At 42.4% G+C, this 24,153-nt stretch overlaps 1 protein-coding gene across 1 annotated transcript; it reads left to right on the top strand.

Annotated features, from left to right (window-relative positions):
- Positions 1-276: 276 nt before the first annotated feature.
- On the top strand, positions 277-23,653 carry CBLL1 (Cbl proto-oncogene like 1). Its single transcript, XM_060244737.1, has 6 exons — positions 277-345; positions 14,180-14,344; positions 15,066-15,166; positions 15,545-15,628; positions 19,541-19,614; positions 21,667-23,653. The coding sequence occupies exons 1-6, from the start codon at positions 333-335 to the stop codon at positions 22,709-22,711; spliced, it is 1,482 nt and encodes a 493-aa protein (XP_060100720.1). The 5' UTR covers positions 277-332; the 3' UTR covers positions 22,712-23,653.
- The last annotated feature ends 500 nt before the right edge of the window (positions 23,654-24,153 follow it).

Here is a 24,153-nt window from a genome sequence, read left to right on the forward strand (position 1 = left end):
AGGAACGGTGGAAGCGTGATGACGTGAAACGGTTGGAGCGTGATGACGTTGGGGGCCCTGAGGTATTTGCGTAAAGAGCCGTAAGGCATGCTGGGAAATGTGGGGGTTTCCCCCCCCTCTACACTCTTGAGCCGTTGGGAATGACGAAAAATGTAGTCCGATAGTGGGCGCGTGCACGCGCGTCTCCCATACAGCCTCTTCTTCGAAGTAATTCTTCAACGCCGACCCCACGCGCGGGCACGACGCCTCTCCCTCACGCCCCGCCCCCTCTCCGTCCTCCGCCCGTCCCTCAGCGCCGTGACTTCCTGTCCCAGAATGCCCCGCGCCGAATCATGGACCACAATGGTGAGCGGGGGGCGGCTGGGGAGCTGCCCTGAGAGCTTCGCGCCCGCGCCGTCGCACCCCGCCCTCCCTCCTGCCGCCGCGGAGCCGGGCTCCCAGACGGGCGCGGGCATGGGGACGCCTCGGCCTTCTGCGGGCGGGCGAGCGGGGAGGGCCTGGGGGAAGTTGCGGCCTAGCGCGCCAGTGGGCCAGGGCGGAGGGGACGGGAGACCGAGCGGGCTCTGGGGTTGGCTGTCACCTGGGGTTGCCAACTCCGATCCAAGACATATCTGGGGACTTTGGGGGTGGAGCCAGGAGACTTTGGGGGAGGAGCCAGGAGACATTGGGGTGGAGCCAAGATCAAGGCTGTGACAAGCATCAGTGAACTCCAAAGGGAGTTCTGGCCATCACATTGAAAGGGACTGCGCACCTTTTCAATTCCTTCCATGGGAAATAATGAAGGATAGGGGCACCTTCTTGGGGGGCTCATAGAATTGGACCCCCTGCTCCAATCGTTTTGAAACTTGGGGGGCATTTTGGGGAGAGGCGCTAGATGCTATACTGAAAATTTGGTGCCTCTACCCCAAAAAACAGCCCCCCCAGATCCCCGCGGATCAGTTCTCCATGATTTTCTATGGGAATAAATCTCCATAGAGTTCCCAGCAGACATTCCCCCCCCCCCTGCTTTCTGATGACCATGAAACAGGGGGACGGTCTCCAAACCGGGGGATCCCCTGCCCCCACCTGGGGATTGGCAACCCTACTGTCACCTTCGCTCTTTTCTTCACAGCTGCGTGATGTTGTGGGTAGAGTATCAGCCTAGGAATTCTGTTTAGATCCCCACGCAAGACATGATGCTCGTTGCATGATCTCGTTCTCTCCGCGTTGTCTACCTCATAGGGTTGAGTCCAGTAAAGCCTTTAAGACTAACAGATTTTATTGTAGCGTAAACTTTTGAGAAACTCAGCTCTGCTCGTCAGAGAGATTCGTGGAAGTTGTAAGGAGAAAACGGAGAGAGGCCCTGAACTCCTTGCGGGAAGCAGTGGGGTTAAAAGGTGATAGAAACTTGGATGGCTTCAGTGGTGCCACGAGCCCAAATCTGAGGACAGGTTTCAGTCGCTATTCTTTTCCTGTTAGGAGTTTCGGCGCTGTGGATAATGGAGCATTTGGAGCCACTCAGTGCTTTGCCTGGGCTGCCCCATTGGGCTCTCCGCTCTCTTTCTGTGTCATATTGTGGGATCAGTGGTGAAGACTTGGTGATTGTAATGGGGAATACAGAGACAGAGATTTTCCACTTAGATGTCACATCCCTTGAGTGCACTTTGATCAGGCAAACATGCAGTGCAGAAGATACTTTTTAATAGCATTTCTGAGAGACATGAAATAACTGCTATTTGGATTTTGTGTGTGTGTGTTTGACTGGGATTCTAGAGCAGTGGCAGACAATCCTTTACCATACTGAACAGCTTGCCCCCAAGCTGTTTAGCTTGGCATACACAACTAGTTCTCCCTCTAGGAGCACGAGGTGAGCCTCTGAAACATTTGCAGAACCACCAGGGCTTAAGTTATGTCCCACTGAATCTGGTCAACAATATCCTCATCTTCTCCCCCCCCCCCCCTTTCATTTGCCAGCAACAAACATGTCACAGGTAGAATTTGTGTGGGCAGGAGGTTGGCAGTTCAAAAATGTTGCATGCTGTTCTAGTGTTAACTGTAGAGTCTGCAGAAGAATGAGCCCCCCCCCCTCAGTTTTGTGGTTATGCATTTGTGTAAAATTCGTTTGAAGAATCAAACATGACAGTTAGTATTTCTTCACAGATTGGTTAAGAGAAGAGCAGTAGTCAAAAGCTGTATTGCATAGCACAAGTCTGTAAGCCTGTGGGCAGGGCTTGTCTGTGTGTGTGTGTGTACATTTCCTTGTGGTGGGTGCTTTATAAAGAATAAATTATTACCAGAGGTAATGTAGCCATAGTGTGAAACAACATTCCATGTACATTGTATAGCATAAGCATTGAACTTATTTTTTAAAGAGCAGCTGGTGTTAGCCCTGACAGTGCTTGATTTATCATGCTGTTCATCCATCACTAAAACCTTCAGTAGTCTGCCTTGTCAGCTGTCTTGGTGTTTGCTGAAAAGAATAAAGGCTTTTACTCTTGCCTGTGAATTCCGCTTCAGTGACTTGCAAACATCTGACTGATCAATTTGTGTTCCTTATTCCTTCACAAGCTTCCATATTAAAGCATCTGATATTACTAGCTTCTTTTTTTTTTTTTTTTTGAGTTTCAATAATTTTATTCATCCATTGCAATACATAAAAAACCAAAACAATGATACCACAAACAAATTTACATTACACATACGACAAAATAATAAAGTACATACCTCCTTAGATATCCTCAAATCATAAATTACTTATTCAACCCCTGTAACAGAATTTATAGGATAAACATTATCCTATAACACCCTTCCTTTATCCAAGTTAAGGTATGACTGTGGCATAAAATTCCCAATATTCAACTTGTTATAACTTTAATTTAAACAATATATTATTATGTTATATTATAACTTTAATTTAAACAGTACTACCGTTATCCAATATACAGAATATAAAATATTATAATCTTTTATCCTAACCTATTTTTAATTTTTCTCTAACCATATATATACCTTTTCCCATTTTTTTATTGCGTCCTCCTTCAATTTTCCATGTATTGTGTTAACCAATATGTCTGTTTCCATTAACTGCATAATTTTGTAAATTAATTCTTCCCTTTTTGGGGATGTTTTAGATTTCCAATTTTGAGCCAATAACATTCTAGCCGCCGTTACAATGTAAACTACAATGAATTCATCCTCTCTGGGAACCATCCCACGTACTAAGGACAATAACATAAACTCCGGTTTAAGCGGAAAATTAATCTTCAAAATTTCAGTCAAAATTCTATGAATACCTTTCCAGTATTTTTTGGACACCTTACATGTCCACCATAGATGATAGTAGGTTCCAATCTTCACTCCGCATTTCCAACAATTAGGTGGGAAGTCGTGATTAATTTTGTTTATTAAAACCGGTGTAATATGCCACCTGTGAAAGAGTTTGAAAAAATTCTCCAGGTAATTAACCGGTTTTATGATCTTAAAATTATTCCGCCATAACATTGCCCATTGTTCCAACGTTATATTGTATTTTAAATTCGATGACCATTTCACCATTACGTTTTTAACCGATTCGTCCTCCAATTTAATTTGTAGTAAATAATTATAAACCTTCTTTATCGTTTTCCCAGTCTTATCTGTTATTAACTTGTCAAAGTCAAAATTTGTTCTCGTGAACCCAACAATTTTATCACAATTATATTTAGCCATAATTTGGGTCATTACCCACCAATCCAGAGTAATTCCACTTTGTTCTAAGTCATCCTTCCTCCTCATTTTATTCTTCTCATCTAATAAATCCGAATATCTTAGAGATTTTTCGGGAGACCACAGTTGTGGACGAATAGATGCCTCCATTGGGGATATCCACCTAGGCGTTTTGTCATAGATTTTCCTTTTTATTTTTGTCCAAGTTAGCAATAAAGACTGACGAATTAAATGATTTTTAAAGTAATTTTGTGGTTTCTTAATATACCACATATTAGCGTGCCAACCGGCTTGTAAATCGGCCCCTTCTATTGCTAACACACGGGTGTTTTCTAACATTACCCAGTCTTTCAACCAACAAATTGAACAAGCAGTATGATAAATCTCAAAATCAGGTAGCCCTAAACCTCCGTTCTCTTTTTTGTCAGCTAGTATTTTCCAGCCTATTCGAGGTTTCTTTCCTTGCCAAACATAATTTCTAGCCAATTGATTTAATTTCTTAAGAAAAGGAGCCCTCATAGCAAAATTCACCGATTGAAACAAAAATAAAACTTTGGGAAGAATATTCATTTTCAGTAATGACACTCTGCCCATAAATGAAAGTTTCAAATTAACCCAACATTTGAATAAAGACTCTATTTCTTTTAATAAAGGAACATAATTATTTTCATAAGTGGCACTGCATTTATCCGAAACAACTATACCTAAATATCTGATTTTTTTCTCTCTTTTAAATCCTGATTTTCTTTCCAAATCCGCAATTGCCTGTGCCGTCATATTTTTGGTTAGCCACTTCGACTTACTTTTATTTATTTTTAAGCCGGCAACCTTCCCATATTCTTCCAAATGATTCAAAACCGTCTCTATTGAGTCCAAAGGATTTTGCAACACAAGAACCATATCATCTGCGTAAGCTAATATTTTATAGTTTTCTCCTTTAACCTTTATCCCCTCAACTTTGTCATCCAACCTAATTGAGTCAATTAAAACTTCAAGAGAAAAAATAAACAGTAAGGGAGAAAGGGGACAACCTTGTCTCGTACCCTTGGTAAGATGGACTTCTTCTGTTAAGTCACCATTAACGATTATCCTAGCAAACTGTTTGTCATATATAGCCCGTATATTTTCAACAAATTTTGCCCCACAATTAGATTTTTCCAAGAGTTCTAACATAAAATTCCATTCTAAATTATCAAAGGCCTTCTCCGCGTCGAGAAATAAAAAGGCTAACTGTTTATCCCTATTAAACTCCGAGTATTCCAAAAAATTAAATAACAGCCTAACATTTGTGTGCATTTGTCTTTTTGGTAAAAATCCAGATTGATCAGTATGTATAGTTTCCCTCAGTACCTGTTTTAATCTACTTGCCAGAATTGACGTAAATATTTTATAATCTGTATTTAATAAAGATATAGGGCGATAGTTTCCAATATTATCAGGGTCTTTCCCAGGCTTGGGGATAAGAGCTACATTACTGTACCTCCACGACTCTGGGATTTTGGCCGAACACCAAACCTCGTCTAATAGATTTTTAAAAGGATCTATTATATTCTCCTTAAAGGTTATGTAATATTCCGGAGGAATACCATCAGGTCCAGGCGCCTTATTACTTTTAATTTTTGTCCAAGCTTCTACTATTTCACACATCGTAATTGGAGCCGTTAAAATTTCTTTCTGTTCATTAGATAATAAAGTCCGGACCCTGTTCTTCAAATAATCTTGTTGTTCAGACTCATGGTTTCCCTGTTTTCTATATAAATTCTTATAGAACTCCTGCACTATTACTTTCATTTCTTCTAAAACCGAGGTATTTTGCCCGTTCTTATCCTTTAACGATTTTATCACTTTTTTCCCTCTTTCCTTCCTGACTTTGTATGCCAGCCACTTACCCGGTTTATTGGCGTTCTCAAAAAAAAAGGCTTTGGAGTAGGCTATCTTTCTTTCTACCTGATCTGAAAAAATTAAATGAACTTTATGTTGGAAATTCCTAATCTCTGTCCTTAACTCCTTTAATGTGGGATTGGTTTTCAGCTGCGATTCTTTAATTTTAATTAATTCCGACCATTTCACCAAATTACTGCTGTCTTCCTTCCACTTTCTAGCACTATAACTGATGACCAGTCCCCTAAAATAGGCCTTGCTGGTTTCCCAAATAGTAGTATAAGAAACGCCACTCTGGATATTTGTGTGAAAAAAATTTTTCATTTCTTCCTCAATGTATCGGATAAATCTTTTATCCCTCATGAGACTTAGATTCATTCTCCATCCTGACTTCTTTTTAGAGGTACTTAAAGATAACATAATGGGTGAATGGTCGGCGATTGTGGAGGGGAGAATTTCAACTTCTTGCACCGCTTTCATTAATCCCAAAGAAATCCAGGTCGAGTCTATCCTGGACCATGAAGCATGTCTATTTGAGAAGTAGGTATAATCTCTAGTATTAGGATTAAGAGTACGCCAAGCGTCCACTAAGGCGAATTCCTCCACTGTTCTCAGAAAGATTTCAGGAAGAGTATTACCACTTTTGACTTTAGATTTCCTTTTATCTCTTATTGAACTTCTATCTAACTCAGGATTTTCAACCGCATTTAAATCCCCGATTATACATATATTATCGTAGTCAGCTTTGGAGACCCTAGAATACAAGTCCTTATAAAATAATCTTTGATTTTGGTTAGGTGCATAAACATTAATCAGAAGAAATTTTTTTCCATCCTTTATTATTTCGATTCCCTGCATTCTTGCCTCTTTACCTTCAAAAATCATTTCAGCCTGTATACCCTCTTTGACATATGTCACCACTCCTCTCTTTCTTTTATCCGCCTCTGAAGTGATGAACTCTTTACCCAGTCTATTATAGTGTAAAAGCTTTCCGTCTTTCTGCCTCATGTGAGTTTCCTGTAAGCATGTGATATCTGCATCATATTTCTTTAACTGTAAAAAAATTCTCCTCCTTTTTTGGGGGGAGTTAAGACCATTAACATTAACCGAAATAATTTTTAATCTATTTGCCATTTTAACTTCTCCCCTAATCTATTGCAGTCTCTTTTTTTTTTGTAATCTAGTCTCCCTTTTTCTTTCCTCGGATTGATAAACCTCTCCTTCTTCGCGCTCTTCTGAATCTGATAATTGAAGTTCTTTAGATGGATCTACTTGGTCTGATTGCCTCTCTAAACCGTTGGAATTTGGCGTCTTATTTTTCCCTTTTTGCCAGTCACCTATATACGTTTTAAAGAACTCCTCCAGTTTAGCCATTGAATCTATCTTGTATCTGTTATTCCCGTATGTGAACAGCAACCCCTCAGGGATCAGCCATCTGTACATAATCCCTTTTCCTTGCAAGGCAAGGGCCAACTGCCAGTAATCTTTCCTCCTCCTTCTGACCGACCAGGGTATTTCCTTCATTATTTTTATTTTAACCCCTTTAATAGTCAGCTGCTGGTCTCTTCCTTCCTTCCAAACTCTCTCCTTAATCAGCTTGCGTGTAAATCTTAAGTGAACCTCTCGGCTGAGCCCGTTTTTTCTAGCATAAATGGTATTAACTCTATATACTGAATCAAATTCCTTTTCTACATCTGACTTTTCCATCATCAACGGTTCTGCTAAGGCTTCACTCATTACTTTAACCAGATTTTCGTTCTTCTCCTCCGGAATGTTTAAAAACCTGAGTACATACTCAGCTTGGTCCATTTCCATCTGGACCACTTTCACCTCAGATCTCTCTTGCTTAACTTCTATTTCCTCCATTTTCCCTTCCATTATTCTAAGTTTGCCTTCTATTAATTTAGTTATTTTAACTACTTCAGATATATCCTTCTTTGTGTCGCTGAATTTATTATCCAGACTTTCCATTCTATTGACAACCGCCTCCATCTGCTTGGTTAAGTCTGCCTTCAATTGATTTAAAGCATCTAAATAGCTGGCTTGCATATCTTTCACCACATCTTGTGATAAGGCAGCACCTACAGCCTTTGGCTGCCCAGGCGAGAATTTTGTTTTCACTGGTTGGGACATTATATTCATCTACCACCCAAAGCAACCCAAAGCAACAATTTCACAATATCATAACACCATGAAAAAAACAAACAAAGACGTAAGTCAAGAAAACACAGCTGACCCACCAGCTGCCCAAATCTCAGAGCTTGAAGGTAATCACTGTCAATTATCACTTCATCAATTGTCAATGCAAAGAATATCTCCGCCCACTGATATTAGAAACCTGAGTCAAGGGCTGCAAATTAAGCCAGCGATGTGAGTCTTAATGTGCATTAAACATTAATGGTTTGCTTAAGAATCCAATCTTAGTCCAGTTAGTTTTCACAGTCCGTTCTTGTCTGATGGCACAGCAGAAAACCATATAAAATACAACCACGTTGATTTGAAACAAAAACTTGTCTTGCCTACTTTCCAGTTGTGATGTCTCACTTCCTGTTCTTTAAACAGCAGCCCTCCGCTTTTGTGCGCCGCTTTGAAAAACTTCTCTGGACGGCCCGCCCAGTATCTGCTTCTCCCCCTGCTCTCCGCAGCAGCGTCGACACTCCCGGCCACGTCTCTACCCAGTCACGCCCACACTTCTCTTCCTTCACCAATACTTCCAGTTAACCTTTTCTTGACCGGGTATTTTCCCAGAAAAAGCTACGTGGAGAGCCTCTTACTCCCCTCCAATTGATAATCCAGAATGGAAAAGGAAAGAAAACCCTTCGTATTGTTGACTTGCCTCTCCAGAAGGAGAGGAAAAAAAAAAAAAAAGGCAAATATCAAATAAACACTTGAACTTTTCTTTCTAGCCGTCCTGCTGCCGCGTTGCAATGCGAACTCGTTTACTCTCTCCCCCAACCGGGGAGGAGCCAGGGAAGAAAAAACGCTGAGCGGTTAGGAGGATAGCAAATAAACAACAACAAAAAAAGCTTCTTTTCGCCTCTGTAATCCACCACCGCCAACCACAGCCCACCTCAAGAATCCGGTGGCTGGAACTTTTTCGTCCATAGACGCCTTCAGCCGCGGTGCTCAAGACTAAGGGTGAACACTTGGAGATTGCCCTGACCGGCTCCCCACTATTCCCCTTGCTCTCTAGCGCACTTTACCTCCCTCGACTGGAGGTTGTGCGGACCCGAAGGCCCCCCAACAGGCTGAATTCGCAGTTCGTCGCGAGGAGCTCACTCGAGACGCAACTGCACCGTCCCGCCGGAAACCGGAAACCCCTGATATTACTAGCTTCTGTTAGCTAACAGCTCCTGACCAGTCTTGTATCTATTAAAAGGGTTAGTGGCAGTTTATGCATTTGGGAATTGTACAGAATCAAAAGTGCAGTGTAGATGTTTAATGGTTAAAATGGAGGATAGGAGATTGATGTAAGCAACTTTGAGTCCCTATTGGGCAAAAAAGGCAGATATAAATGAAGTAAAAATAATTATACCTAAAATTCTTAATTTGGGGCCACTGGATATAAAGTGGGTGCTGTTTTTACTGTAGTTGGTTACCCTTGAGTGCTGAAATTATTATGTGTGAAATAAGTATACAAAATGTAATGTCAGAAATCGGAGAGACAGCTTACACACATTTTTATATGCAATCCTGAACATGCACTGTTATAATTGCCACTGAGCTTAAGGGGGTTTATTTTTGAGTAAACATGTTTGATTACACAGAATATGATGTACCAAAACGCTTGTCACATAAGTGAGAAACCTAAATAGGGGTTTTCAGATCATTTTAATCAGAATATTAGAAAGAATCCTTTCTCACATATAGCATTAAGCATGTTGGACTAGTAATGCCACATAAGTGATCCTCCACCAGTGTTTATGCAGAAAATATGGGAATTACATTCATATTATAGACATATACAAATGATCTCCAACTTTGAAGCAGCTCCATCCCTCCGAAGAGTTCAGGCAGAAATCCTGCTGACCTCTGGGATTGCATCCTTATGCCTGTTTGCAATATACTGATGTTCTAATTGATCAGCTACAGCATTTTAGTCTTGACTGCCATGTAGTTGCACCATAGATTAGCTCCAGTTTCAAATGTATATAAGTTTTTCTAACTGCTCTATAAATTTCAGTTGTCACATTTCTCCTGTTCAGTTTTCTGCAGTTCAAAAACAGCTGCTCATTATACAGATAAATGTGCAATTAAAAATATGAATTTCTCCTTTTCAAGAGCCAGCATGAGATAGTGGTTGGAATGTTGGACTAGCATCTGGGAGAACCAGGTTCATGTCCCCACTCTGCTATGGAAGCTTGCTGGATAACCTTGGGTCAGTCACAATCTCAGCTTAATATACAGGGTTTGGGGAGGGACGGTGGCTCAGTGGTAGAGCATCTGCTTGGGAAGCAGAAGGTCCCAGGTTCAATCCCTGGCATCTCCAAAAAAGGGTCCAGGCAAATAGGTGTGAAAAACCTCAGCTTGAGACCCTGGAGAGCCGCTGCCAGTCTGAGAAGACAATACTGACTTTGATGGACCAAAGGTCTGATTCAGTAAAAGGCAGCTTCATATGTTTATATGGTTATTGTGAGGATAAAATGGAGGAGAGGAGAACCATATATGCCCCTTTGAGTTCCTACTATGGAGAAAGGCAGGGTATAAATGAAGTAAATACACCCACATTCATGCAAGAAATTACAGCGCTATAGTAGTTTCTGTCACTGGTCTTCAGAGGAGGGTAATTTCTACATCAGTTCATGCTAAATACTTCAGTTGGTAAGGTTTCCATTAATTTCTTTAAAATGTTATTCTGGGATTTTTTTTTAACGCCACTTGATTTTTCTCTAAGATCAGCGTTGTTCGTCTTTATTTCCAGCTGCAAATGTGAATGTTATACACAGACGAGAACAATATTGTTGGATGTTGAATTTCCACAGCCAGTCAGTCATGCTTTATGGGTTACAGATATTGTTGTGAAGGACTGGAAAGAGCAAAGATGGGATGTCAAATTTAGGGCCCGTGGGACAGAACCAGCCCACCCACCCATGGCTTTAATTTGGCCCACAGCCCTTTTCTTTTCCCCCTCTCCACCTGCCCTCACCCTTTGAAGCTTGAGGCTGCCGAAGTTCCCAGCTCCCTCCACCTTGTCTTTGCCTGCTTCAGCAGGAAGCTTTTCTGGGTTTGCAAAGGAAATGCAGAATGGGTTTTCCATTAAGGTTGCTGTGCCCAGATTGACTACTCTGGGACTATTTCTAGCAATAGAATCTGTGTTCTGGGACTAGAATAACAGGATGCAGAGTGGATTGGCAGCCCCTAGGAGTAGCAGTAGCAGCATTCTGGTAATGAAATTCCACTCTTGGGGCCCTCGTTCCATTCCTAGATGCTTCTCCTACTCCCAGAGCTCAAGTAGTTTCAGTTTCCAGTGTTTGTATGCTGGTTGATGTTTTGAGCCAGTTTGTCTCTGCTGAATGGATCTGAGAATGGGTACCTGAGTGAATGCTCTAACCTGAAAACCCACAGCCAAAGCGGGACATTACATGGAGAGCTACTAATGCTCTGGGTAGACCTGGGGGAGCGGGGGAGAAGCTTGCAATGCAAAGCGATTTCATGTTTTCCTAGGCTCAAAGCATTTTATATTTTTAGTTTCTGCTGTGATCCTTGTGCGTTTTCTTGATGTTTTATTGTAAAAATTGGATTGCCAAATCCCAGTATTCCCCCACCTTTCCATTTTAGGCGGGCATCTTTTAAGAGTGGGGAGGGGAGTTTTGGGAGGTGTTAGTTATCAAAGACTGTTAAATAAGCAGAATATTGCAAGAGTTTTAAGCATGTTTGCATTTTAATTTTTTTAAATCTTTGTGTTCTTTATAATGTTTATATCTCCACTCCTTGGCATTACATTTTATGGCATGCTTGGCCCAGCCCAACAAAGTCCTGTTTATATTCGATCCGGCCCACATAACAAACGAGTTCGACACCCCTGAACCTAAGAGGTTCACCTGTGTTCCGGGAGCATCAGTTTGGACTTTTCTGTATTCTTCACTTTACCTAATTCAGTTTTCTGAAGGAACTAATACAAATCTAGTTGTGATGGCTGCAACTGAGAATGAGTTCCTTCAGCACCTCTAAATGTATCTCTTGGGCTGGAACCAGGCTAAAAAAATTTATGGAATGGTATTTGGAATGGAACTTTCCTTCTTAGTGCACAGCAGTGATCTCCTGGGGCAGGGGTGGCCAAACTGCGGCTTGGGAGCCACATTTGGCTCTTTCACACATATTGTGTGGTTTTCAAAGTCTCCACCACCCCATTTGCCAGCTTGAAGAAGCCATTTGTCTCTTTAAATCACTTCGCCAAGCCAGCTGATGACTTGGAGAATGCATTTAAAATTACTTTTTTTCCATCTCCCCTCCCTACCCCATCTTCCTTCCTTCCTTCCTTCCTTCCTTCCTTCCTTCCTTCCTTCCTTCCTTCCTTCCTTCCTTCCTTCCTTCCTTCCTTCCTTCCTTCCTTCCTTCCTTCCTTCCTTCCTTCCTTCCTCCCCTCCCCCCTCTGCAGAATGAGTTTCTGTGAAGTAATTACCAATAGGTGGACGTTTTAAGTCTAAGGAACTGAATTTAGATTGCAACTTCTGAAGTACAGAAGAATCAGATATAATGAAAAAATATTTTATTGGAAAGTACAAGGACTGTATTGCAAAGGAAATTAGCAGTAAGAAAGAAAAGAAGCTACCATTCAAGGTTCTAACTACACAGTTAAATCCTAAGGCATAGTTACCAGGTTATGCTTCCTGAGTGAACTCAGGCAATCACTCCGTCTCTGTGTGGTGCCAGGCCCATGTCCAGCCCATGCCAGGGTTAGCCCATTGCCTCCAGGAGAGCTGAAGCCAGCTTGCTCTAACTAACACAGAAAATGCTAGTTCCTTAAAGTCTAGATTCAAGGGCAGCTTCTATCCAAGTGCCGTGGTTAAGCTAAATGCAGGGTTATGAATGGTTATGTGTTTTTAGATGCATTTAAATGGTCTATGTATATGTCCTTTTGTGGGTGTTGATGTGTTGAACATATGAAGCTGCCTTCTACTGAATCAGACCCTTGGTCCATCAAAGTCAGTATTGTCTTCTCAGACTGGCAACGGCTCTCCAGGGTCTCAAGCTGAGGTTTTTCACACCTATTTGCCTGGATCCTTTTTTGGAGATGCCGGGGATTGAACCTGGGACCTTCTGCTTCCCAAGCAGATGCTCTACCACTGAGCCACCGTCCCTCCCCTTGGAAGGAAGTTGGTATGTTTGTGGAAGAGCACCTCATTTCGTTGCTCTCATTTTCTTTTTTGAGAACAATGACAATAAATCTATCTATCTATCTATCTATCTATCTATCTATCTATCTATCTATCTATCTATCTATCTATCTATCTATCATCTATCTATCTATCTATCTATCTATCTATCTATCTATCTATCTATCTATCTATCTATCTATCTATCTATCCTCTCTCTCTCTCATCCATCTTGCTCATCCATCCATCCATCTATCTATCCTGAATCAGCTGGAGGCCCTCCAGCCACCCCAGAGTCAGGCCTTTGTAACATGCAGCTGTGACAGCAAATGGAGCTGTGTATGACAGAGTGCTGCTCTGTGGCATAAATTCAGAATGTGGATGAGCAGGTGTGTTTTTGGCACCACTCGTCCTGGTGATCGAAGGCACCAAATCAGACCTGTGATGTTTCTCATGAAAAAACAACAGGCATTTTCCTTTCAATCTCTTCCCTCCATGTTTAGGGCCTAAATTTTTATATGAAGCTTTAACTAAAGTTTAATTCTAGTGAAAGAACAAGAAATTGACTGGAGATCTATTTTCTTGATAGTTGTATTCCCAGCTCCAACACATTCTTTGTCTACTGGAGCTGTAGAACAGCTTCAGATTGGCTGCGAAGAGATGCTTTTGGAAAATCTAGGACCAGTGTCCAAAAAGAAAGTTTATATCTTTCTGGGGTGGGGAAGGGAATTTTAGGTGTTTCTTGAGGTTGCTTCTAGCCAGCTTTCCCCCTTAATCTTGCCCAGTTCTCCACACTTCATCCCGCATTTTGCATTACTTTTATCTATGCAGGTCTCATGATTTCCAGTATAACTTTCTCAGATTGTTAAAAGGTTCCTTCCCCGGTTTTTCTCCAGTGAAAAAGCTGGTTGCAGTCAGCTCTTAACTACTACAGCACAATGAACATATGAAGCTACCTTATACTGAATCAGACCCTGGGTCCATCAAAGTCAGTATTGTCTTCTCAGACTGGCAGCGGCTCTCCAGGGTCTCAAGCTGAGGTTTTCCACACCTATTTGCCTGGACCCTTTTTTGGAGATGCCAGGGATTGGCTCCCAGTTTGTCCTGGTTACTTTCTGCTGGCATGGCTTGTGTGTATGGGGGCATTCAAACATTCAGTCTTCACGCTTGTAGTTGGATATGGTATGGGCAGGTGTTTTTAGTAATTTTGGCCAGAATTTCCAAGGAAGTCAAATGCGAACTTGTGTTTGGACAACGGAAAATGAACAGGTATTGTTTATATATTTATTTATTTACAGACAATGATTTGCAAGGCACCAATAGTTCCGGCTCCTTGGGTGGTCTTGATGTTCGCAGACGCATTCCTATAAAGCTCATCTCCAAACAAACCACCAAAGCTAAACCAGCACCCGCTCGTCCTGCCAGGAACATGAACAGAGGTCCATCAAAGGCCGGTGAAGAAGGTAAACTAAGATTTGATTAAGAGGGTTTTTTTTTTAAATTAAGACTTATGTTGTAATTCTAGAGAAACTGAGCAATTTTTGTTGTCAGTTTTGGAATTAACAGAGTCATGGACATGAGAAGACAACTGTTTAAAATGCTAGGAAAGACCTTTTTTATTCTTTGTTTTAAAATAATGGCATCCAGTTTTGGTGCTGCTGGCTGGCCCAGTTCTCTCCCACTGTTGCTGTGTGGTGGCATCAGATCATAGGCTACAATGGGACTGTGCTGGACTGATCTGTTTTCACTTTTGTCTTAACCAATTCTGCCCATTACCCTGTAAGACATGAGAACAGAGCTGAAGAACTCCCGTTCTCCCAGTCTCCATCAAGATGGACTTAAGCTGTTCCTGGCACAAGATGTGGAGGAGAAAGTGTTTTAAAGGATGGAAACTCTGCCCTGCTTGTTAGAGTCAGAACAGACCTTGTTAATACAAGTAGCAAAGCAGGTGTGCAAATTGTTTGAACGTTTTGACCGACTTGCTACAATAGTATAGAAGGAAGTACCCAATGTCATGTTTTCTGTTTATGATGATTGAAGGGTATTTTATCATTCTCATACCTATTTTTCTGAGTTAATTCTAATTTTCTTGTATGTGAATGATAGCATTTTAATTATCTCACGAATGCAAACCTGCCTCTATGTTTTGAAAGCTAATTCTCCAAAGTTTTTGTTTCCCTACAGAAGAGTTTGATTATAATGAAGAACAACAGTATGAATGCAAAAGTAGTGACGTGTTTGGTAGTCAAAGAAGATTTCCTGGACATCTCTTCTGGGACTTCAAGGTGGGACTGTAGGCCTGATGGTTGTATGAAAAAAAAATACAAATATAGGGGAGGGCAGGATATAAATATGATTTTTAAAAAAAGCATAAAGAAAAATCAAAATGGTAGTGTTTTTAATAGGAAACTTGAATTGCATCTTGCTTTGGAGAATACAGATTGCCATTTCTGGATAGTGCCTAGTGCTCCGTTGTTACTGAATAAATGCTGAGTACTAGTAGGACTGTTTGGAAAAATACCAATAAGACAAAAGAGAATGATTTGTCTTACGTTTTCAGAAAAATGTGGGCACTTTACCCAGGCTTTGTAGATCACCATGTGCTTAGTGTGCCAGTGTGTGATGACAGACTGATAAAATAATGAAAATTGCCATTCTGACAGATAAATTTACTTGGAGAAAAAGATGATACCCCTGTCCATTTCTGTGACAAGTGCGGACTGCCCATCAGGATGTATGGACGCATGGTAAGTAGTACCATACTGGTGAAAACCAAGCAATTGTGCTACTACATGATATGATAAATTGTGAATCTGTGATATAGAAGCAAGAAAGAGGAGTCCAGTTGCATTAAACGGGATGTTGTGTGGCTGCCAGTCAGTTTCCTAGTTTTCTGGGAAGCACTTCTTTAATCAACAAGTAAACAAATTGCAGAATTTATTGCCAGTGTACATAGTGATGGCTACAAGCACAGAAAGTTTTAAAAGGGGGTTAGACAGAAGAGAGGAGAGGTCCATCAGTGGCTGTTAGCAATAGTGGATTACGGGAAGATCTACATTCAGAGACAGCAAGTCTTTGAAACCCTGTACTAGGAAGCAACCTCAAGGGAAGGCCTTGGCCTCTGTGCCCTATTGGGCATGGCAACTGGTTTGCCCCCTGCGTGAGAAAGGATGCAAGACAAGATGGACCGCTGGTCTGATTCAGCAGGACTGTTATGAATCAGCCAAGCACAGCCAACCTTGAAGAGGCTGAGGCCTTTTAGGAGAGGAATAGACAGGCGAAGGATGGACAGGGAGTGAGCAGTGAAGTGGCCAAGTTTGCGGATGACACTAAATTGTTCAGGGTGGTGAGAACCAGAGAGGATTGTGAGGCACTCCAAAGGGATCTGTTGAGGCTGGGTGAGTGGGCGTCAACGTGGCAGATGCAGTTCAATGTGGCCAAGTGCAAAGTAATGCACATTGGGGCCAAAAATCCCAGCTACAAATACAAGTTGATGGGGTGTGAACTGGCAGAGACTGACCAAGAGAGAGATCTTGGGGTCGTGGTAGATAACTCACTGAAAATGTCAAGACAGTGTGCAATTGCAATAAAAAAGGCCAATGCCATGCTGGGAATTATTAGGAAGGGAATCATAATGCCCCTGTATAAATCGATGGTGCGGTCTCATTTGGAGTACTGTGTGCAGTTCTGGTCACCGCACCTCAAAAAGGATATTATAGCATTGGAGAAAGTCCAGAGAAGGGCAACTAGAATGATTAAAGGGCTGGAGCACTTTCCCTATGAAGAAAGGTTGAAACGCTTGGGACTCTTTAGCTTGGAGAAACGTCGACTGCGGGGTGACATGATAGAGGTTTACAAGATAATGCATGGGATGGAGAAAGTAGAGAAAGAAGTACTTTTCTCCCTTTCTCACAATACAAGAACTCATGGGCATTCGATGAAATTGCTGAGCAGACAGGTTAAAACGGATAAAAGGAAGTACTTCTTCACCCAAAGGGTGATTAATATGTGGAATTCACTGCCACAGGAGGTGGTGGCGGCCACAAGTATAGCCACCTTCAAGAGGGGTTTAAATAAAAATATTTAGTAGCGGTCCATCAGTGGCTATTAGCCACAGTGTGTGTATATATAAAATTTTTTGCCACTGTGTGACACAGAGTGTTGGACTGGATGGGCCGTTGGCCTGATCCAACATGGCTTCTCTTATGTTCTTATGTCCTAGCTCACAGTCAGTTGCAGCCAACTTGCTACAGAAAGCTACTGCAACCCTGACAAATAGCAATCCATAATCTGACAGTAGCTTCCCAGCTGTTCAGGCCCATGGCTCAGAACCAGATAGTGTCCTACCATCAACCTTACCTCTTTCGTCTCCAGAACCGTTGGAATGTAGACAAAGTAGGTTTGTCATGAGATAATGGAGAAAAGGCAGAGAGTGCGAGTAGCAGCTCAGAGTCACCTGGGTCTAGATGGTCAGGAGGAGAGTGCATGCATCTGCATGATGCGACCCAGTTGCAAAACGAGCACCTCTGCTAGAAGGCGTGGAGAAAGGGCAAACAGGCTGTGGAAGCAAAGCGTCCAATTTCTTCTGACCTCGCCACCATTGACCCTGCCTCTCTCTCTTGACTTGGAGTCTTTGAACTGTATCTGGACCTTGACTTTTGGATTTGCCCCAAACCTCCTTCTGTTGCTGATCCTGTGTATGACCTAGGAACTGATCTCTGACTATGCCATGCTGGATTGTACCTACACTGAGCTTAGCTTAGCTTCGCTACCCTGCTCTGTGCCTAGTGTGTGGACAAGGACTCTTCCTCTTTTTTTGCGCAGAAGCTTGTTATTAAAGTAAATGAGAGTGGAAAGAATAGGCTTTTGCTGTACTTCTGAAAAATGCTCAGTGAAACACTGACTAATCCAAGTTTGGATTGGTTTTGTCATTAAAACCTCTTCCGGTTTTACAGGTTTTGGATGCTTTTTTAGACAGAATTAAAAGACTAAGTTTGTCTTCTAATAGACGCTTTCATGAACCACCTCATCAGATACAGAGGAGAATGCAGCTTTGTAGTTTGCTTTCTCAGGTTGTAGTGTTGTTCATATAAAGGCAAATATTAGAACCAACTAGGATGGGCACAAACTGGGGATAATTGTGGTTCATTTCATTTTGTGATTTGTTTGATTTCTGACCCAGTTTGTGGTTCGTTGGTTCATTTGATTTGGGAGGTGTAAAACCCACAGGGAGTCTTCAGCAGGCTCTTCTGTACCCGCCCTCCAAATTTGGTGAAGATTGGATTTGGAATGTCCAAGTTATACCCCCCCCCCCCAAAAGCAGGTGCCACCATGAAAGCTCAGCATCTTCTCCCTTCATGATTGGCTTCCAGAGCTGCCAATCAAGCAATGGACAACTGCTATGGGTACTTCTAGGGCTCCCAGAAACCCACCCCCAGCGTTGCCTAGGAATTGATTGAATCATCGCCAGACGTTCTGGGAAAACAAGCTGCAAAAACAAAACAAAACAAAGCACCAAGGTCAGAACCAGTTCAGAACAAACCATGAATCATCCCGATTCATGCACAAATCACGATTTATGGTTTGGTTCATGCCCATATCTAGTACCAAACCAAATTAATGGAAGTTTGCCTTTGTTTTTCAGTGGTGGTAGGATTTCCCTTATGGCTAAATGCCAGTACTGGATATTTGACTGTGACCCATCCAGACATGGAACCAGCCAAGATGTTGTTATTGTATGTCTTACAGGTGGCAGACAGCCTTAGCTTAGAGCAGGGGTGTGGCCTGTGGGCCGGATCAGGACCTCCGTAGGACTCCTATCAGGCTTGCAGTCAACTCACTGTTGTCTGTGTTCTTCTCTTGCTTCCTTCTTCATCACAGCTTGCTTTGCCGGGCTTGCTCAATTAAGCTACAGAGCAAAGCTTCTATATTCTCCATTGACTGACCAGCGCGTGAAGCAGCTTATGTACAAAAGCTCACAATACCCAGCCATTTCATTTTTTTCCCTATCAGTCTTAGGCTCAAAGCATTGACCATGAGATTTTTGTAATGAATGTCAATAAATCCAAAGTAGGTTTGCAACTTGCAGATACGCACCTGAACAGCATATTCAAGAATGCTGCAGCACAGACGCTGGCTCCAGATTTTGATGCCATAATTCAGAGCAGGTGTCAGTTATCAGAGGCTGTTAAATAAAATATTGAAGCGTGCTAATCTTTCAAGTATGTTTTAAGTTTTTTTTAAAAAAAACTTTAATTGTGCTTGTCTGTGTCCTTTATAAAGTTTATATCTCTGTTACCTGGTGTTACATTTTACGACATGCAGGGCCTGGCCTGACAAGATCTCATTCATGTCAGATCTGGCCCTCCTAACAAATGAGTTTGGCACCTTTGGCTTACGGCCTCTGCAGCAGGAGAGGAAAGCTATGCAATAGATCAGGGAATGTGTAAAATAAAACGCCAGATATTCATTTGAGACCCAGAAGCTTCACAGACAATTGAAATGTAAGACTGTTCTATTTAGCAAAACCATGTGGATTTTTACTACCGACTGCAAAGCCTTGGTGTGCTGGATAAGAGTACATTTCGTAGCCGTCTACCTGAAAATAGGTTCATTTGTGTCTGCTGTTTCCTTGAACATGGCAATTGGTGTTTTTTTAGATACCTTGCAAGCATGTGTTCTGCTACGACTGCGCTCTTTTGCATGAGAAGAAGGGTGACAAGATGTGCCCGGGGTAAGTTCATTAATGTGTGTTTATTAAAGAGAACAAGGTAATGCAGAATCTGCTCCCTGACAAATCAGTACATGTGAATGAATTCTGTGGGTGGGATCCACAGATCTGCTAGCAGAGGCTTTCACTAGTGGTAAGAGCTCCCATTGATATATATGAACATATGAAGCTGCCTTCTACTGAATCAGACCCTGGGTCCATCAAAGTCAGTATTGTCTACTCAGACTGGCAGCGGCTCTCCAGGGTCTCAAGCGGAGGTTTTCATGCCTACTTGCCTGGACCCTTTTTAAATGCAAGAGCTTAGCTGGAAAAGACTCACACATCAGGGCAAAGGCTCTCTCTGCTGGAGGTAAGCACCTCCATTAGCAAAATGGATCTACAGTAAGTGATTAACCTGTGGATCCACTTTTGCTTTGCCAGGGATGAAGGGAAAACGCTTGTGAGTAGGACAGTTTCTTTTTTTGCCAGCCTGATTCTGAGGAAGCAGAATTGGCTGAAAAATATGTTTTCAAAGCAGCTGTTCATTAATGAAGGGGTTCTTATTCTGCAATGATATCAGGTACCGAACTTGAACAAACAGCTGCATACAGTAATCAGGTTAGGTGATACTAGGTCATCTCAGTGAATGTTATGAATTGGTTGTCAACTATACATAATCTTCCCCTTTAAAATACAGCTTTGTCAGTTATCAGAGTACTCTTTCAATATTTCTGCTCAATGTAGTATAATCGGAGCAGCTAGCAAAACATAAATCAACTGTACTTCAAAAATATTTGTTTCACTCAAAAGTGCTTAATGGGAAGTTGAGACACTGAGAATAATTTTCTATTAAAGCCTAAGGAATTTTTTATAAAGGTTCTTTGTTGATATTTACATGATGAATAATATACACTTTCCATAAGTAACCAAATGTTTTGTACTTTGTCATTAAAACTCTGGAACAGTGGCACCTTAGTCTCTTAGAATAAATTTCCACAGTCAGTTTGGTCGGGGAAATGGATCCCTATGCTGATGTTTGCCTGTTGTTCTCCCATGATTAAAGTTTCTGCTCTCTATTTCATATGGCCGCAGTCTGATTACAACACTCTTCCTAAATCGCACTGTGAAGCCTCCAGAGCCAGGGGGTTGCTTCTCCGCTCAGGCATTTGATCAGTGTGCAGGCTCTCCAATAACAGGCTGACATTGGAGGGAAAGGTTGGGTTGAAGTTTATTGTTGTTTTCCCCAGTATCAGTATTCCAAGCTCAAAAGCCTGATTACATCCTGAAGGCCTCCTGTCCCTTTATCTTCTTCACCTGTCTCCCTCAAGACTCTGCTCTGAGTCTGGGTTTCTGCTCAGAATCCTGTGACTCGGGCTTCTAGCCATTGCACCCTTACCGCACAGTTAGGATTTAAGGTGACCAGGCCTCCAGAGAATAAATTGCTGCTCTCCTGTCTGCAAATGCCATGTCCCTGACCCTTCTTGATTTTCCTGCCCTTTTCATCCAGCTGTCTCCTCCTCCTCTCCTTTCCTCCTGCTCTGGCCTTTTATTACCTTTCCTCCTGCCACAGCCATTTCCTGGCTCTCTTGGCCTACACCTGACTAGGCATATACTACCCACAAGGTCCTTAGTCCCGAGGCAGCCTTTTCCCCGAGGAGGCTTATGCTGGCAATTTTTGCCCTTCCTGCTCTTTATGTGCCCTCAGGGCCAGTGCTGCCTTGGCCTTCACTCTTGGAGCTATTCTCAGGCTCCCCCACTTTACACCTTGCCAAGGGACCCCACAGGGTGTGACCCACATTCACCATGGGCAAGTGTGAGGGATGCATCAATACAGTGCAAGAATGTCACCTTTCTGTTTGGAATGTTTGTCTTGTGGTGTTTTCTGATTTAGAATGTGACAATGATTAAAGATCAACAGCGAGCAATTTAAGATTCTTCAGACTTTAACACAACAGAATTATTCTCAGTGTCGTTATATCTCCCATCAGTTTTGAGCTACTAGACTAAATCACTTTGTTTTGCGAAGTTGGAGCGGAGTTTGTAAATGACGTTCTTTCTTTTCCCCTCTTAATTTAGCTGTAGCGAGTCTGTACAGCGAATTGAGCAGTGCATACGAGGGTCTCTCTTCATGTGTAGCATTGTTCAAGGGTGCAAGCGAACATATTTATCCCAGAGAGACTTGCAGGCTCACATCAACCACCGTCACATGAGAGCAGGCAAACCGGTCGCGCGTCCTCCGCTGGAGCCTGTTCATACTCCCGTCGCTCCACCTCCTGCTGAAATCCCCGAGCGGTTCATAATGCCTTCGGAGAAGCACCATCTGAGCCACATTCCACCCAAGCAGCACATCATGATGCCACCTCCGCCACTGCAGCATGTGCCGCTCGAGCATTATAACCAGCCGCACGAAGACATCCGGGCATCCCCAGCAGAGATGTCTATGGCTCCTCCTCCCCCTCGCTCAGTCAGTCAAGACACTTTTCGCATTTCAACAAGAAAACACAGTAATCTCATCACTGTGCCCATTCAGGATGATTCAAACTCTGGTACTCGAGAACCGCCGCCGCCTGCCCCGGCACCTGCTCACCATCATCCCGAATACCAGGGTCAACCCGTGGTGTCCCACCCGCATCACATTATGCCGCCACAGCAACATTATGCGCCACCCCCTCCCCCGCCCCCACCCATAAGCCATCCAATGCAACATCCCCCCCAGGCTGCAGGTACTCCTCATCTGGTTTACAGCCAAGCTCCTCCCCCTCCAATGACCTCTGCCCCTCCGCCAATAACTCCTCCCCCTGGACATATTATTGCCCAGATGCCACCGTATATGAATCATCCTCCCCCGGGACCCCCGCCGCCTCAGCATGGTGGCCCACCTGTCAATGTCAACGCACCCCCTCCCCATCGCTACAACCCTAATGCTTTGCCACAGTTCAGTGAAGATCAAGGAACTCTCAGTCCACCTTTCACGCAGCCAGGGGGGATGAGTCCGAGCATTTGGCCCGCTCCGAGAGGGCCGCCTCCACCGCCACCAAGAATGCAAGGCCCGCCCTCTCAGGCACCGCTTCCTGGACCACATCACCCCGATCAGGCCAGATACAGGCCATACTATCAATGATATTAAGAGTAACTTGAACTTATATATGATATAGGAAGAATAACATTCTAAATAGGGGCTTTAAATGAACCTGACTGTTGGGGAGTTCTTATTTGTCCCCCCCCCCCACTTCATTTATATGAAAAAATAACAACCCATGACTGTAAAACTATCTGGGGACTTTAATCTTAAGGTAAAAATTTTAAACCCTTTGACTGTAGGACTTTGATGCCTGATATATTGTAGTGTTAAGATAAAGTGGCTCTGTAGTTAACAACTACATTTTAACAGACATTGTGCTGTAGTCTGGTTGATTTACCCCAGAGATGAATGTTTGTGATATTTCTCAAACAACCAAACATTTGTTGTACCACACTTAAAGTCTTGTTAAAAGCTGATGTTTAGTTTCGTTTATGATACTTTTCCTTTTTGTTATTTTTGTCAACCTGTGTATAATTAAATTTAAGATACGGTTCAAAAACGCTTGCTTCCCCCACCCCCACCTCACATTAATAGAATGTATTTCTAATTCTTGTTTAGGGGCAGAATGGAGTGTAAAGAAAAGAGAGAAATCATTGTTTTGTATTTGTATTTTTCCAGCCAGTCTCACAACACTTCGTATAGTTGGTATCGAGATGTTCAGAGAATGAGTAAAAAGAATAGATCGAGCAATCTTGATGAATATTGTGGTCAAGGAAATGCTTCCTTGTGAATTTCACAGAAGACATGGGCGTATGAAGTCAGAGACTTATTCAGCTAGGCATGCCAAAGTTTTTTTTTTTTCCTTTAGCATTTTTTTTTAGGGAAGTCGTCAAAAGTTTATCCTAGAACAATAACATAATAGCAGAAGCTCTTATTCCAAACTTAAGGCACATCCCCATCCATGAAACAAAATGTGTTTCGCTGTTTACTGATGATTCCATGTTGAGGTGATTTTGGAAATAAATTGTGATAATGTTGAAATACAAGCTCAGTTTCTGTAGGTTGGATCCAGAAGTCATTTTTCATTGACAGAAGGCACTTCTGCCAGTGGATTAGAATCCCCCTTCCCAGCCTCTTAGTTCTCCAAAGGATGCCCCTGGGGAATAAGGGACCTTCAGGAACAGCTTGAAAGTTGACTTGGTGGCCTTCAGTGGAGGAAATCAATGAAAATGTCTCCTCCCTCTTCTGATAGCAGAAAATGACCTTTGGATCCAAAACCCTCCCCCTTCACTAGTTGTTAAAAAACAAACAAACTCTAAGGTGATTCTGTCTGAATTTCCTGTGTGGAACATTACTTATGAATGCAACTGGATGGTTTGAGAATGAAAGACCACTTCATACATTAAGCTTTTTACAAGTACATGTGAAATGTTACATGTACCTAAAAATGTAAAAATATTTACATAGCAATCAGTGTTTACTACCAGTTTTTTCATACAGGCATATGCATCATCAGGAAACTGGGACTGATGTGTGGCGAT

The sequence above is a fragment of the Heteronotia binoei genome, chromosome 8 (assembly GCF_032191835.1).
Source record: "Heteronotia binoei isolate CCM8104 ecotype False Entrance Well chromosome 8, APGP_CSIRO_Hbin_v1, whole genome shotgun sequence".
Taxonomy (NCBI): domain Eukaryota; kingdom Metazoa; phylum Chordata; class Lepidosauria; order Squamata; family Gekkonidae; genus Heteronotia; species Heteronotia binoei.